This window comes from Rhincodon typus, chromosome 24 (assembly GCF_021869965.1).
Source record: "Rhincodon typus isolate 14 chromosome 24, sRhiTyp1.1, whole genome shotgun sequence".
In the NCBI taxonomy this organism is placed as follows: Eukaryota; Metazoa; Chordata; class Chondrichthyes; order Orectolobiformes; family Rhincodontidae; genus Rhincodon; species Rhincodon typus.
This window is the reverse complement of record NC_063355.1, coordinates 42375198-42391696: the sequence shown is the minus strand read 5'-3', so window position 1 is coordinate 42391696 and position 16499 is coordinate 42375198. Positions and strand designations below refer to the sequence as shown.

At 36.9% G+C, this 16499-nt stretch overlaps 1 protein-coding gene across 11 annotated transcripts in view; it reads right to left on the bottom strand.

Moving 5' to 3' along the window:
• Positions 1 to 16499, bottom strand: part of LOC109928974 (autism susceptibility gene 2 protein-like) — a 475973-nt gene that overhangs the window by 211551 nt on the left and 247923 nt on the right. For all 11 annotated transcript variants that reach the window (XM_048611251.1, XM_048611260.1, XM_048611254.1 and 8 more), the window contains one exon: positions 13361 to 13390. In XM_048611251.1, the coding sequence (XP_048467208.1) occupies positions 13361 to 13390 (30 nt within the window). The remainder of the gene's footprint in view (positions 1 to 13360; positions 13391 to 16499) is intronic.

The window sequence follows — 16499 nt, the reverse complement described above, 5'->3', positions numbered from 1 at the left end:
TGAGAAACATATCAGCCATAATCAAATGGTGGAGCAGACTCGATGGGCTGACTGACCTAATTGTACTCCTATAGCTGATGGTCTTTATGAATTGCAGGCACAAATTCAACTTGTAGGGTTTGACATTGTAGCCAGAGTTGAAACATGGCCTGCAAGACAGCGCACTGGGATTGAAAATTGAGAGGTTAAAAGGTCTATGGGAAAGATAGGGAAAATGGAAGTGGGGTAACTATAGCGTAAGTGATTAAGGGTGAAATCATTTCAATGACTAGGGAGGATGCAACAAGGTATACACAGGCAGTGGAAATCGATGGTTAGAACTAAGAAATAGAAAAAGGAATTACGATGGGGTTGGGGGGGGGGAGGTGGAGAAAAGTACATATATACCTTCAGTAACAGCTTTGATATGATAGATTGTATAAATGTAGAGATATAGATTGAGACAAACAGACCCAGCATGTCAGAAAGGTAGCGAATTTCTTGCATTTGTTTAAGAACATTTTTTGCAACAGTATGGCCTAAAACCAGCAAAGTGGCATGCTGTATTGATATAATAATACCTAAGGTGTCAGATTCATTTAACACCCTAACAGCAGTGAACATCTAATATAGATCTTGATATGATCAAATTCAATGTAGAAGTCTTATGATGAATCAGAGGTACTTAGAGAAAATTTAGTGTAATACAGAACCGGCTCATACCTATAAAGGACAACAGTTCTATTTACCAAAGAAAATAACCTGCGCACTTTAAGAGAAAAAAACCCATACATCTGAAAGCATGCAGAAATGTAATAAATAAAACAGATCCTGACAAAGGGGAGTAATATAAAGAACAACAAAGATTGATAAAACAGATAATAAGAATTACATTGGGGAGTATGAAAATAAGTTTGCAAAAAGTATCAAAATCAACACTTTTTAAAAAACAATTTCAAGTATATTAGAACACAGGGTGGTTGGGAGAAATGTAGATTCTTGAAAACTTATGTTTATACTGTCAATCAGAATAAGGAAACAGTGGACATATTGATCAATTACTTTGCAGAAATACTGACTGTGGGGAGGAGGTCAATATGTAAGTTTCCCAATGAAACATGTGGAATAAGGGGTACTTACTGAAATTAACATAAGCGAAATAACAATGAAGAAGAAAATATTGACAGAAGAGTGATGGTACACAAGGACCAGATCATTTCCATACCAGGAATTTTAAAGGAAGTAGAAGTGAGAACAGCACAGATGTGCTACATATAACCTTGAATCAGGAATCATTCCTTTATAGATTGGAAAACAGTGCTCTAATAAAATCTAAATCTAAAACTAAACAAAGATAATGGGAAGGTACTTTAATTGGCAAGATGTGACTAGTGGTGTCCTGCAGTTTAGATAATGCGATAGAGAATCACATACAGTAAATCTTCCGTATCAGCGAAATCATGAATCGTGAGTTTGTCTAAGTAACAACAAAAATCAATATTCAAGGGGAACATTCGCGTACCCATAATTTTTAGCCAATTTTTAACCAGCTCTACATTGGTGAATTTCATCAATCTTTGGGCTTCTCAGGAACAGAACCCTCACAGATATGGAGGAATGACTGTATCCAAGTTTGCTAACCATACAAAGATAGAACCACAGAAATAATCTCATGATGAGGGAAAAATTGTTCAGCCTAGAATGTGGATGAGCACTGATTAATGAGAATGTGGTGTAGGAAAAAATGGTTTAGACAGAGCTCACTAACTGATGAAATATTGAAGCTTCTGAGCAAAGTCTAGTAGACCACGTGCGGAAACACTGCACATCAATGATGCTTTGCTATAAACTGGATCAAACTGCTATCTTCACCTCCACATCATGGGACTGGAGTATGCTGGCTACAGTCAACATTTGTCATTTTAAAATGGAGCAACAATGAATAAAGTTGAAATAATGATTCAAAATTATACTTACTTGCTTAGACTCTTCAATTTTAAATTGCTCTGAAAGTACATACTGTCACTTGTCATTTAAGAGATTCTGCCTAACTCAGTTAGATGAAGTTTGAAGGCCCTCAGCCAGGTTGCAAGTTTCTGACCTATGTAGTTGCAAACTATTCTATCTCACTAAGTAAAATTTAAAATTTCTGATGTTATCTAGCTTTCATCAAATCTTTCCATCTTGTCCAAGTGACTATTTTTCACGTTTGAGATGGAATAGTCAGCACTGTACAGTTTTGGAATCCACATTATAGGAGGGATGTGATTCACTGGAGAGGGTACAGAGGAGATTTATCAGGACGTTGCCTGGGCTGAAGAGTTTTAGCTATGACTGGATAATCCAAGTTTTTCTTCGAGCAAAGGAGACTGAGGATTGAGATGTATAAAATTATGAGGGGTGTGGACAGAATAGACAATGGAGAGATCAATGACCAGGAGCATAGATTTAAGGTAAGAGTCAGTAGGTTTAGAGGGGATATGAGGAAATATGTATTTAACGCAGAGGATGGTGGGAATCTGGAACTCACTGCCTGTAAAGGGGATACAGGCATAAAACTTCGTAACATTTAAGAAGTATTTAGGTGTACACTGCTAAGGTATACAAGACTTTAGGCGAAGTGCTAGAAAATGGGATTAGAATAGTTAGACTGTTGTTTTTAACTGGCGCAGATTAAATGGACTGAAGGGGCTTTTTCTGTGCAATCGACCTCTATGACTCTTTGACTGTCATTTAGAGTTCCATGGGGTCAATGTCAATCCAGTCCTTGCCTGACATACACACAATTGAACAACTGGACAGCAAATCAGGATAACAGCCCTAGATGATGCATCCTCTTCCAGACTCAGGCTTGCAGACCAATTTGCAATCAAGCCTTCAAGGGTTTATTAGGAGTAAACAACTGTGTTTATGTACTGGGTCATCAGGGAATACCAAACATGATTAAAATCACAAAATAACAGTCACGATGATGCAACTGATACAAAGTCAGAACATATTACTTGCTTGGCAACACTGCCATAAGTCTGAGGATAGGCAACTGTCTGCTCAGGTCTGAGCAGGGTGTGACTCGGTATACACAGGGAGAAAACCATGTGTAGTTTTATTTCCTAAAGAACACTTTGTAAATCCAAATTAAATCGCAATCATGAAATATGGCCTCTTTGATAAGAAGCTAATCAGTTATCTATGCTTGAGGAATCACACCTTCTAAAACAAGAGGCAAGACTGGAAATCTTGGTTGGAAAGTCCCTGTCTTTGTAACTAAAATATTTAAGTTTAGAATGAATGTCATCCATACCAGAAGTATAAAGTTTTTACATGAGCATTTGGTATATAAAGTTAAAACATTAAAAACATTCTAACTCAGTACCCCAGGAATTTACAATGTTAGGAGACTTGGGCACAGCACTGGTATGATCTGCAGTAATCCAATGGTCAGAAATTTTACAGCATGTAACAAACATAATCAACTGCTACAATTAATCTCCTGACTATTTAGTTTCCATTGAAAAATTTCTAACTCTGCATACAATGGAATGCCAATGAGAAATAGTTTCTAAAATGCTTATGAAAATTGTTGTAAAATATAAAGTACATATATAAGAAATGCCTGTTAAATAATGCAAAACTGCAATTAAGATAATAATCAAAAACAGTCCTTTTAAAAGCAACTAATCAGTAAACATTGAATACTGATGACATACTGGATTACAGAAGCTGTTGAACTAGACAGCAGAAGCAATCTGAATTATGACAGCAGATGGCTCTTTGTCAGGATATTTCTCAAGTTAATTTTGTCTCCTTCTTCCTAGATATCTCGAAAGCAAATGTCAACCGTAGTCAAGAATCAATGTGTGGCACATGCAGGCACAAACCCATGCCCCACTACACAATGGTGCTTCAATACTCATGTCTTCAATCATGCAACAACAGTAACCCTTCAGTGCCTCTGCATCAACTATACATGATAATCCAGCTTCACTGCTGTGTACTCCCCTCAAGGCAGTACACTCCATGACACCATCACTCACTCACTCGCCTTTCTGAAGCTTATTCATGTAATTCTGTGTTTAACAGGGGTGGTGCTAATGAGCAAGTATGCCCTCGACACATTCTCTGTTTAAAAGATAATTCTACCAAATGATGATTCTGCTGCAACAACCACACTGAATGGACCATTGTTTTTTCAATTCCATTTATAAGGAGAATAATTAATACATCACATTGTTTCCAAAGTACATTTTATTTACAGTAGAACTATTAGTTTTATTCCCTAAAAATACAAAGGTTCATCAGCTTCATGATAGTAAGAGCCGAAACCATTAAGACAATTTTCATGGTGTAGGTAGCGTCCTCTTGATCAGACCTTTCTTATGGAAAAAGTCTTGAGTCAGAATTGTGCTGAGAGATACTGGTAATTAATAAAAATCTGTTAACCTGCTATTTTTCATCTAGAATTACTTTGTCTATAAATTACAGATTGATTTTTCCAATGTCTGGCCCCCGCGTAAAATCAACTGCCACATCCTTTTATTCATTCACTGGATGAGGACATCGCTGGTCAGGCAGCATTTATTGTCCATCCCTAATTGCCCAGAGAGCAGTTTAAAGTCAACCACATTGCTGTGGGTCTGGAGTCACATGTAGGCCAGACCGGGTAAGGATGACAGTTTCCTTCCCTAAAGTGAACCTAAAGTAGTGAACTAGGTGGGTTTTTCCAACAATCAACAATGGATTCACAGTCATCAATTCCATCTTAATTCCAGATATTTATTGAATTCAAATTCCACCATCCGCCATCACGGGGTTTGAACCCGAGTCCCCAGAACATTATCTGGGTCTCTGGATTAACAGTCCAGCGATAATACCACCAGGCCATTGCATCACACATCCTTCCCAAGATCCTTCAGGAATCTTATATTTCAATACCTTTAATTCCAAGTTCTTTTCCAGGTCCGGAGACCAAAAACATAAGCATGAGCGTGTTAGCCATTCTGTTCTGCTGCTTTTGATCTGACTGTTTTATGCTCAGTTATTTGCTTCCTACTCCTGATGTACCTAACACCCTGCTCACAGCTTCAATCCTCAACAAAAAAACATTAAAACCTTTACCATGAGGCTTTGTGGCTCAATTAATTTACACACTTAACACCATTCCAGCCTAACATGATCTCTTTTCATATTTTTGTAGTGCAGCAGCTCTTAAATTTTGCTTCAAACTCATTCTGACCACTTTTGGCTGACTTGGATTGATAATTTTGTTAATAAATTTGATTATCATTCTTTAACTATCCTCTGACAGATATTATGAAGATGTGTTATCTAAAATATTAATTTATAATGTCATTGGCTGGATGTATTGATTCATTAATTTATAACAACATTGGCTAGACATGAGAGCTTTTTCAGGAGGACACTTTTCAAATCAATGGCTACAGCAGCAACAGATATTGCATTTGCAAAAATACAAGACACTTAAATGGAATTGAGTCTATAATACTTTGAGAGGTCACATGACCCAGTTTGTGGTTATAAAACGTATTAGTTTTGAAGACAGCAAACAGAGAGAACCTGCCACAAAGCCCTCTTTTCTTTCTCAAGAAATCCTTTCATCAAAATCTAAGAGTTATAAACCTACTCAAAGCTCTGTGCCAAAAATGGAGAATTCTTAAAAGTTTGAACCTACACCACTGTCTGCAGAAAAAGAGATTTTAACCAGCTCTAACTGATCCAGACTGAAACTCTAATAATGAGTAGCAAATGGAAAGTGACTATATTTGCAGACCACTGTTTGGAAAATTGGTGAAGGATTAGTTTTTCTGTTACTTGGCCAAAGTTCTTTTAAGACAATACTATGCAAAGTTTTATGTTTTGTTTGCCGGGTTTGCAAGGAGTTGTGTGTGTGTGTGTATGTTATTTTCAAGAAGGGCAATTGGGCCTATTTGTACATTCTAATACTTAGTTAATAATTTATTCATTTTGCTTGACCATATTCCTCGCAATAAAACTAAATTATTATGACGATACTATGGCTTTACGAGGAGCATTTTGTCCTTTTTTTAATGAGGAGAGGATGAGACATAGGTACTGAGTGGTCTGTTCCAAGCCAATAAAGTAAACAGATTATGAGGCCTTGGGGTTTTCAAAAAAAAAGTTGGAACAATATAAGCAGCATGAATGGGTGGAGTCAGGCTCCCACAGAACTAAGGTTTTAGTTTAGCTTTCAGTAGTTGTTGCGGTTTTGATACTGCCATACATCTCTCCCTGCTGCAGCAAAATGTTTGAGTTTTCTCTCTCTCCCAGACTTTTCTCTTGGTGTTCTTTCTTCTTGGACTGGGGAAATATTGCATGCGAGACAATCTATTTTACTGAATTTGCCTTTGGGTGTGTTTATGGAATATTGTTATAACATATTATATTATATTGAAACAATTGCTGTTTAGTAGTTAAATAATCTACTATTCTGTTACGTTTTCCAATCGAGGTAAAGTTAGACCAATTATTCTTTTATCTGTATTTTAACTGTACAGTAAGAATAAAATGTGTTTTGCTTAAAGCCGAGTAGCGTAACCAACTGAATTATGTCTGAAACATGTCATCTTACACCTGCTTTTAAATAAGATATGAGGGTCTAGGTTATCTTTCTGATATATTTGAAGGGGGTTTGGTCTGGTCAATAATGTTATTTATTTGTTAACTTAAGGTACCCGATTTGTTAACCTAAGTAACTTAAGGATTTGTTTCTGATACTGAGCTACAGTTTAATATATCTGATTGTTAATATTACCCCCTACTAAATTCAAAATCTGCTGTGGTCAGTGGAGGATCATGGCAGAAACATACAGATCAGACCTCTCATCTCAACTTGGTTCTAATACATATGAATAAGAATATATGAAATTCAATAAATTAAAAAATAGAATACTTCTGATGAAAGGTCACAGAATTAAAAGCTTCACTTTCTTTCTCCACAGATTATCATAGACCCAGCATTATTGTCTTTATTCTTTAACAAATACTGTTCTAAACATTGCCAATATCCACCAATTCAATTCCTCTAGTGATCCAAATTCTACTGTTTTGCACTTTTTTGAAGAAATATCAACATTAGGAGTTACACACAAATGATTTGCCATCCAGATTGCAAAATGAAAAGCAACACTAAACGATGAACATCATATAGGTACTTCTACAGCCGACAGCGTACTTTGAAAGCCAATCGATGTTGTTCATATTGAATTTTCACCAGTGCAACCCAGAGGCAAATCTAATCTACTAGATGTCAATCGTGCATGAAAGGATGTTATGCCGACATACTCACCTGACAACAGGACCATTATTAATCCCAACCTTATGAGAAAACACTAAATACACTGGGGGTTCATAGTTGTTAGGTGATAGGGAGTTGGTTTCCTGGAAAACTAAAAGTCTCAAATCTCAGGTCTACCTGTCACTCAAATTTATCTTCCATGGAAGTAAAGTTCTTAGCTGGATCACCAAATAAAATCACTCAGGAGAAATACTTTGCCTAAATGTTGCTCAGGAATTGGTCGTAAATATAGAGTTAGCCTATGAAAATAACTTGAAACCATTAACTGTGTACCAGAGGCAGATACCACGAAATATTTAAAGGAAATGTATGTGAAATGTAGCATTGGACCATCAGTTTCATAGATTGCATTAAAGAGTCTGAGAAGCTGAAATACTACTTACAAAACTTTAGCAAGATGCCACATAGGGAATTATGAATTGTTGATTCATTGCAGATTATGGAAATTTTGCAGGATATTGTTGATATTTGCCTAGAGTACATAGTTTTAGAAGTCATAGGTTTTCTGTCTTGAGATTGTACTGAATTATTTCAAACCAACTTAAACAGCCTTCAGGATATTCCCACTGGATATAATTGGATTTTTAAAATGTGCTACATTTGCAATTTCTAAAGAAATATGGATTTGAATAGCAAACTAGCCAAGTGAATTGAGAAAGATTTAGTAGTAGGAATAGGTGATGATGATAAACAGCTAATGTGTAATGACTCAGAAAACACTAAAGTAATCTATAATAAACAAATGAACTAGCAGTAGGAGTTTATTTTTCTTCATTCTGTCATGGGCTGTGGGCATCACTAGCAAATCCATCAATTGTTGCCCATACCTTATTATCTTTGAACTCAGCAGGTTGTTAGATATTTCAGAGGGCAATTAAATTAATCACCTTGCTGTGGATTTGGACAGCCCAGGTAAGGACAGCAGGTTTTCTTCCAAAGGACATGAGTAAGCTAGATGGGTTTTTGCCACAATTGACAATGGTTTCATGGTCATCATTAATGACACCAAGAACAATAGCCTGGGCTTTTGGATTTCTAGCCCAGCGACAATATAACGTTACCATCTCACCAAAGAAGTGAGCCAATCGGTCCATTGAGCCTGCTCTACCACTTGATGAAATCATGGATGTGTGATCGTGGCCTTAACTTATTCTTGCTTTCTCTTTGTATCCTTTGATGAAATCATGGATGTGTGATCGTGGCCTCAACTTATTCTTGCTTTCTCTTTGTATCCTTTGATTTCCTCATCAGTCAAGAATTCATCTACCTCTCCCTTCAAAATATTCAGAAACTTTGCTTCCATTGGGGCGGCACGGTGGCTTAGTGGTTAGCACTACTGCCTCACAGCACCAGGGACCTGGGTTCGATTCCAGCCTCGGGCGACTGTCTGCATGGGTTTCCTCCAGGTGCTCGGGTTTCCTCCCACAGTCCAAAGATGTGCAGACTAGGTGGATTGGCCATGTTAAATTGCCAAGTGTCCAGAGATGTTTAGGTTAAGTGGGTTAGACGTGGGAAGTCAGGGGTAGGAAAATAGGTCTGGGTGGGATGCTCTTCGGAGGGACGCTGTGGACTTGTTGGGCCGAATGGCCTGTTTCCACACTGTGGGGATTCTATGATCTATGATTGGTGTCCGTGGAAGAAAATTTCATAGGCTAATGATCCCCTAAAAGAAGAGACCACCTAATTTCAAACCGTGTCCTCTAGTTAAAATCTCTCTCACAAAAGGAAATGCCCTTTCAGTATCCATTGTTGAGATCCTCGGGATATTTTATGTTTCAATAAAGTTCCCTCTTGTTCTCCGAAATTCCAATGGACAGGCATAACCTGTCCAATTTTCCTTACAAGATAATCCCTCTATCATAGGAATCAGTTAACTGCCCTTTACTGATGCCTTTTTTTAGAAAAGGAGACCGAAGGTATCTGCTCTACTCCAGATATGGGCTCATGAATGCCCTGTACAACTCTGGCAAACTTCCTCATTTCTATAAAAGTTCGTGGTGTAGATACTAACATATTAGAATCGATAGAAGATTGGTTGGCTGGCAGAAAACAGAGATTGCATGCATGGCCTTTGTCTAGTTGGCAGGATGTAATGAGTGGAGTCCTGAAGAAGTCTTTGCGGGGACCTCCACTTCTCACAATTTACATCAATAACTTGGATAGAAAGTGAAGGCATGGCAGCTAAATTTGCAGATGACTCAAAATGGTAGAAAAGTATGTTGTGAAAACCAAACAAGGTGTTTTCAGAAGGATAGATTGAGTGAGTGGGCAAAAATTTGATAGATGGATTATAAAGTGGGAAAATGTGAATTTGTTCATTTTGGCAGGAAAAATGACAAAGCAGAGTATTATTTAAATGGAGAAAAACTGCAGAATTCAGAGTTACAGAGGGATTTATATCATCTGCTGCATGAATCAGAAAAGGTTAATATGCAGATATATATGACACTGGTGAGACTACATCTCTAATACGGCATGCAGTTTCTTATTTAAAGCAGGATATAAGTGCATTGGAGGTGGTTCAGAATAGGCACTACTGTAATAAGTGGGATCTTGCATAGGCTGAGCTTGTTTATATTGGAGGTTAGAAGAGGAAGGGGATGATTTGAATAAAGTATAAAAGATTGTGAATGGTCTTGACAAGGTGCATGCGGAAAAAATGCTTCCTCTTGCGGGTCAGAGCTACGGGACATTGCTTAAAAGTTAAGGTTTGCCTTTGTAGGACAGAGGTGAGGGGATTTTTTTTCCTGAGGGTTGTGTGACTTTGAAACTCTGCCTCGGAATATGGTGGGCACAGTCGCAGTGAATATTCTGAGGCAGAGTTAAATCGTTTCTGGTTAGGCAGGGGAAATCAAAGGTTATCGGGAGTAGGTGGGAATGCGGAATTTAAAACACAAACCGATGAGGAATAAATGGCAGACTAAGCACAAGGGCTGAGTGGTCTACTTCTGTTCCTATTTCAAGTGTTCATATGTAAAGCGATTAGCTAAGTATGTCCGTCTTCTTTATTGCAAATTATCCAAGTTGGAGTAGTCTCAAATCAAGTTCTTAATGGGATTGAATCTTTAGCACATATCTTCCTCTGACAATAATTGACAATATTACTTAGGTAGGCCTGAGAATAGTTGCTGTGGAAAATGAAAAAATAAGTCACAGAGATATAGTAGATTCTACTCTTCTGAGTGTAGGGTACGAACAGGATGGTATGATTTTGGTTTGTATCAGGTGAGTGACCATAGGTTCAAAAAGATTTGGAAGATATAAGTATATCGAAGGTAAAGAGATGGCTTCTATGGGAATGACACCTTAGTGGTTATGGTATTGGAGTAGGGCTCTGATAAGCACAAAAATCAAACAATATAACCTCAAGCTGGGAAATGAAATCCAACGAATCTGTTAATTTATGAGCTGGTCAGACAAGATAACCACAGAGTTTCCAAATTATCATTAAATGAATCACTAATGTTCTCTAAGAAATAAACCTGCCACATCTACCATGTCTGGCCTATGCTAGTCACACAAAGCATGACTTACTCTTAATGGCCTCAGGGAAACTAAGATGTCAATAAATGGGGCCTTGCCAGTGTATTCACATTCTTACAATACGTAAAGAATTACAATGCAGACACTATTTAATGATGGAAAGCAGGGACATTAAAAAAGAGGAGTGACTAATATTTTATCTCTTCAAGATCTGGAGATACAGAAAGATCATCAGTTATATTGTTGAAATAATCCATAGATAATTAAATGGTTTAGAATCGTGAAAATGAGGTCCACTCAATAAAGAAAAATAATTCCAGTACTTTGGGTGTTAGGAGAGAGCTTGGATAAAACAAACATCCTGCAAAAAACAACCAATGGCTGTGAGGAAGTCTGGGGAGAGATAACTGGATAGAAAATACGAGATTGGCCATGACAATGACAGGTACACGCAATGCTGAAATAGAATCATACAAGTAGCCCTTACCTCAAGGCTTTAAGAAAACACACAAGAAAGAAGGAAAATAGGTGTAGCAATGACAAGCTACAGGCAATATAAAGAAAGCATTCAAACCAAACATGTGCATCAACAAAACTGTTTTATCGTGACCTTTTGAAAACAGGACAATGGTCATTCAATGATTTCTACTGTGGCCTATTTCAATATGTGAACAAATTCTTGAGGCCATACTTCAACAACTGCTCCAAAGTTCTACTATGGCAGATATGCTTCTGTTTTTGTGAAAGAAACATTTTTAGAGTAAACCAATTGTGCACATATAGTTGTTTCAAAATTAGAGTTCATAGTTATTTTGTAAATGCCAGTAGTGTTCCTAACAATAGATCCAAACAGGCAATGGTAACAATGCCAAATATACAAATGTAGGTAGCACACTTCAGCTCTTCAGGCTTATGTCTGCCTCTGACAGTGCATTTATTTGAAGGCAGAGTTGGCATTATCAAAACGTGTAGTTGTAAACCATCTAACATTGGTCATGTGTGTGGCCTTGGAGTGCAGCTGTGCTACACCATTCACATTAAAAGTCTGCTGTAATTAGACCTTCACCTTTATAGGTCACACTAGTATTGTGAAGTACACAGAATGTTTAATATGTGTAATCTGATGAATTTTGTTTTCTCTGTGTAGGAAAATCTCAACACCTCATATTTTGTTTCACAAATTAAAAGTTTGTTCTGTGTAAATCTAATTAAACTTCAAATACAAGAAGCATTCAGTATAGATATAATTAAGAACATCACACTGATTTTTCTTTGCCTCATCAGTTAGGTCATTGCAAATTTTCAAGTTTCTGTACTTGACAGCACTGTTCTTAAAAATTGAGATTTTTCGAAAAATCTTCCATGTTTTAAAATGAATATTCAGAAAAGGTTCACAAGTTGGTAAAACAAATGTAAGCAACGCTGGCTTTCACTTATTGGAAGCACCAGGAACTTGGTTAAATGTTAGAAATGTTATGTAGAGATATTTATAACAGCACAGTTTTTAGGACCTCCTAAAGTGATATCAACTCAAGATCAAAGATGCTAAGGCAGACCCATAAAATATAAATTTTTTTGCAGGTTTTATTACAGAACAAAGTGGAATCTCACAGCAGTAAAGAACTCCAATCATTGAGGCTTGCAGCTGTGTAAGACTATTAAAGTATTCAACCCCCTTCAAGCTGAATCGTGCTATGCTAATTAAATTCCATCTGCAGACGGATTTTTGCTTAGTGCTTTTGTAGGCAAAAGTCATGTTGCACCTGAAACTCCGTTACTAGCTGAATATACAGAGTAGCTCTGTCTCTCTAAAGTGAAACATCATCAACTGGAGGACACACCGCCCTAAAACCGGGGATAACTAGAACTATTGCTTTTGTATGGAAAACAGCAATTCATGACAAGGAAAATATGAAATGAGACTCTTCCATGGCATACTGTAATATGTGACCTAACAAAATGCAAAACAAAATTTCAAAGGTGTTTCACATTTGTATAGTATTCTGAAATGAAATTGGTACAAGCTGTGCCAAAGATTAGGTTAATAAGTTTTATCTGAAAGAATTTTTGGGACAGGATGCAGTCATAAAATAAATCCGTTCACCTTTTTTATAAATCCATTGTTTCCATTAAAAAAAAATTTCAAAGGGAATTTTTCAAATGATGGCTTCATGAAATGGAAACATTCCTAACTTTCTAAAGGCACAAGTTGACAGAATGCAACACAAGTTTATGTCAATAATCAAATTTAATAGCATGGCTTATATAAATGTTAAAACTCCTCTTGATTTAGTTATCAAGTTACGACACAATAAAGTACCTTTGTTCTCAACAAATTTACGTTACCTTACTCAGCCCACTCACAGTACTGCAGTGAACCTTTTAACTAGCTTATAAAGATTCTGAAACAAGGCCACTTTATCCGTACGCAACATGAATTCCTTCTCACTATGTAAATTATAGCTAACTTCAAACATCATGCTGGAAGTTATGTGTCATTAACAAAGCCTGCATTACTAAATTTTAAAAAACCCAACTTCTTATTTGAAAAGGAATTGGTCTTACCTTATCATCAATGTCACTCTCACTGTCACACTGTTAGAAAAAGAAAAATTATTAGTTAGTTCTAAATCTAAAAGCACATTTCAAAACTGTATCTGAAAGTAGGGGCACACCTGATGCACTATAACATTTAATGAATTGGTTTACAGAATAGAAAGAGTTTCTTTACAAAATTTTCAGATTGGGTTGTGAGACAAGGCTACAGGGATAAAGCATGCTCAATTACATTTCCTAGCTTCTAATTTCTTTATATTGGGACCTTCTTCCATGCACTTACCTAACGTAACATTTCATTGGTATGGTGATAAAGTCTGCTTTCTTGCCACAGATGCTGCTGACCTGCTGAATTTCTCCAATTTCTGTTTTTGATTCAGAACTGCGGATGCTGGAAATCATTTTTTTTTTTAAGAAGCTACAAACATGTTTGATTGCAAAGTATTCTACTGTGGCACTGTCATAATCTAAAAAGCCTAATTCTGATGACTACTTGCACACTTCCTTTTTTCCCAGATAAGGAGACCCTTGGGAATTATGTTCCACCTCCACCACTGCTCCAATTGAGACGTGTTAATTTAATATACATTTGGAACAAAGTCTGGGAGCTACATGTTATGTTCACTCACTGAGTAACCAGGAAACCTTTATGTTCAGATCAATTTCAACTGAAACTGTATGTCATATTACATTCAATTTAACAAAAAGATGCACAACCTAACTAAAGCAACAAATTTTAAAAGAAAACAGAATTTTTAAACTAGATTATTCACATTTTCCAATTTTCAAGTTTTTCTTCTGACATGAGCTGCTCCGTCACCTGGTAGACTGCACAGCAATCTGTAATTTGACGGTGAAACCAAGCTTTTAGGAATCAAGCCAATAACACAGCAATCCAATAATAGTGAAATTACATCATGATATCTGATATGTAGGAAGACTGGCATTTCACAAGAAAATTCCAGAATAGATTGTCAAAACAAAAATCTCCTACTCATTTGCTGCATTACATTTTTGCACCAAATTTACACAAAAATAAGGAACTGTAACAAATTTCTAACAGTATGATACATCACCTCCAACATAGCTTATCGACTGTCTTTTAATGATTAATTCGTTGCAGTTCTACTAAAGTACTTGGTGTCAGTTCAGTAGCCTAAAATTGATAAAGACTGGATTCAGCTTCTACCTAACAATGCTATTTGACCCCAAGGCTTTTGGGTCTATTTAATAGCTTGCAGCCAAATTACACATGTCCAAGAAGCTAGATTCCAAGGTGTTCCTAAATTCTCAGCGCTGTGGTGCAGGCACTGGCGATATTTGATGCATAATGCAATTTGTACATATCTGCACATCTATGGTTTCGATTTTGAAGGAAGCCACATGTCTGGTTACTTGTGGTCAAACTAATTCATTACCTTTACTTATGCCAGGCTAGATAGAACAATAGGAGCTTTTTAGTTCTTCTGACTTGTCATTTTTGCCAATACATACTGACAAGTTTACTGTAAGAGTAATGTCATGGTTCAAATGTGAAAGTCTGAATCCTTGCTCACATCACCAAACACAATTTGAATGGAGTGAATGGAGATGTTCCAGTTATGTGAATATTCTGTAGAATACCACCACAACTACAGTCATAATTATTTATGTTTGTTATGGTTGAATGGATGGTAGAGTTATTCCTTATTCCCAGAGGTAGGAAATAACCAGGGGACATTGAATAAAACAGACATGGTGGCCAAATTTGGTAGATTCAACAAAAGTCACTGGAGTTGCGACCAAGTTAGACTAGTAGATGTGTAAATTGATACTTGTGTGATGATACTGTAGATTTAAGGGGTGCATTTTGTCCTTTTGTTTTAAAATGAAGAAAGGTTGAGACATAGGTGGGACCTGTCTTCTCCAAGCCAATAAAAGTACACAGCTTGTGAGGCCTTGGGATTTTTTTTAAAAGTTGGAACAATAGAATCAGCATGAAATGGATGGAGTCAGGCTCCCATGGAACCAGGGTTTTAGTTTAGCTTTCAATAGTTGTTGGGATTTTGAAGTTGGCTGTGGAAATTATACATCTCTCTCAGCCACAGCTAAAAGCTAAAGTCCACTCTCTCCACTAGACTTTTCTCTTGGTATTCTTTCTTCCTGGACTGGGGAATCGTTGCCTGTGAGACAACCTATTTTATTAAATTTGCCTTTCCCACGGGTGTGTTTATGGGATACTAGTATATAGGAACAGTTGCTGTTTAGTAGTTAAATAATCTATTATTCTGTTAAGTTGTCCAATAGAGTTAAAGTTTGACCGATTCTTCTTTCTTTTGTTTGTATTTTCACTGTAGGGTAAAGAATAAAGTGTGTTTTGATTAAAGCTGAATAGTGTTACCAATCGAATTACATTTGGAACACAGCACCTTATATTTGCCTTTAAATAAGTTGGGATCTAGGTTATCTCCTTGATTTATTTAAAGGGGTTTTGGTCTGGTCTGGTCTGGTCCATAACACTCGCAATAACTTAATTTCAAGACAGGGATAGCTTGCTAATTCAGAGCTCATATTTCAATGGTTTTCAGGCCATATTTGAGGCCTGTAGTGCAGCATAACCATGCAATGTAATGATACCAAGTTAAAGATCGAATCCATGTATTCTTTTAATCAGAAACGGAAAAAGGCGTACTTGCAACAAGTCACAACATTCCTCCAAATCCAATGGTTATTTTCATAGAATTTCCCTAAAGGAATATAATAGGCTCACCAATTTGTCTGCGTACAGTCCTTTTATTGTTTTTTGTACAGGCATTCAGAAAATCTTTTATCTTTTCTATCTGGATATCTTTTAAATCTCCTGCACAGCAAGGTAATATACACTTGGTCACTTCCATTATCATCACACCCAAAATTAGCACTGGTGTGCACAACACTGAAGCATTAAGAGCATGGACAGACCTCTTCAAAGGTAATAATTTAACAAAAACAAAGTTGCTGGAAAAGCTCAGCAGGTCTGGCAGCATCTGTGAAGGAGAAAGCAGAGTTAAACGTTTCGGGTCCGGTGACCCATCCTCAGAACTGACGGTGGCTGGGAAAACATCAGTTTATATGCAGCTGACTATAAACTGACGTTTTCCCAGCCACCATCAGTTCTGAGGAAGGGTCA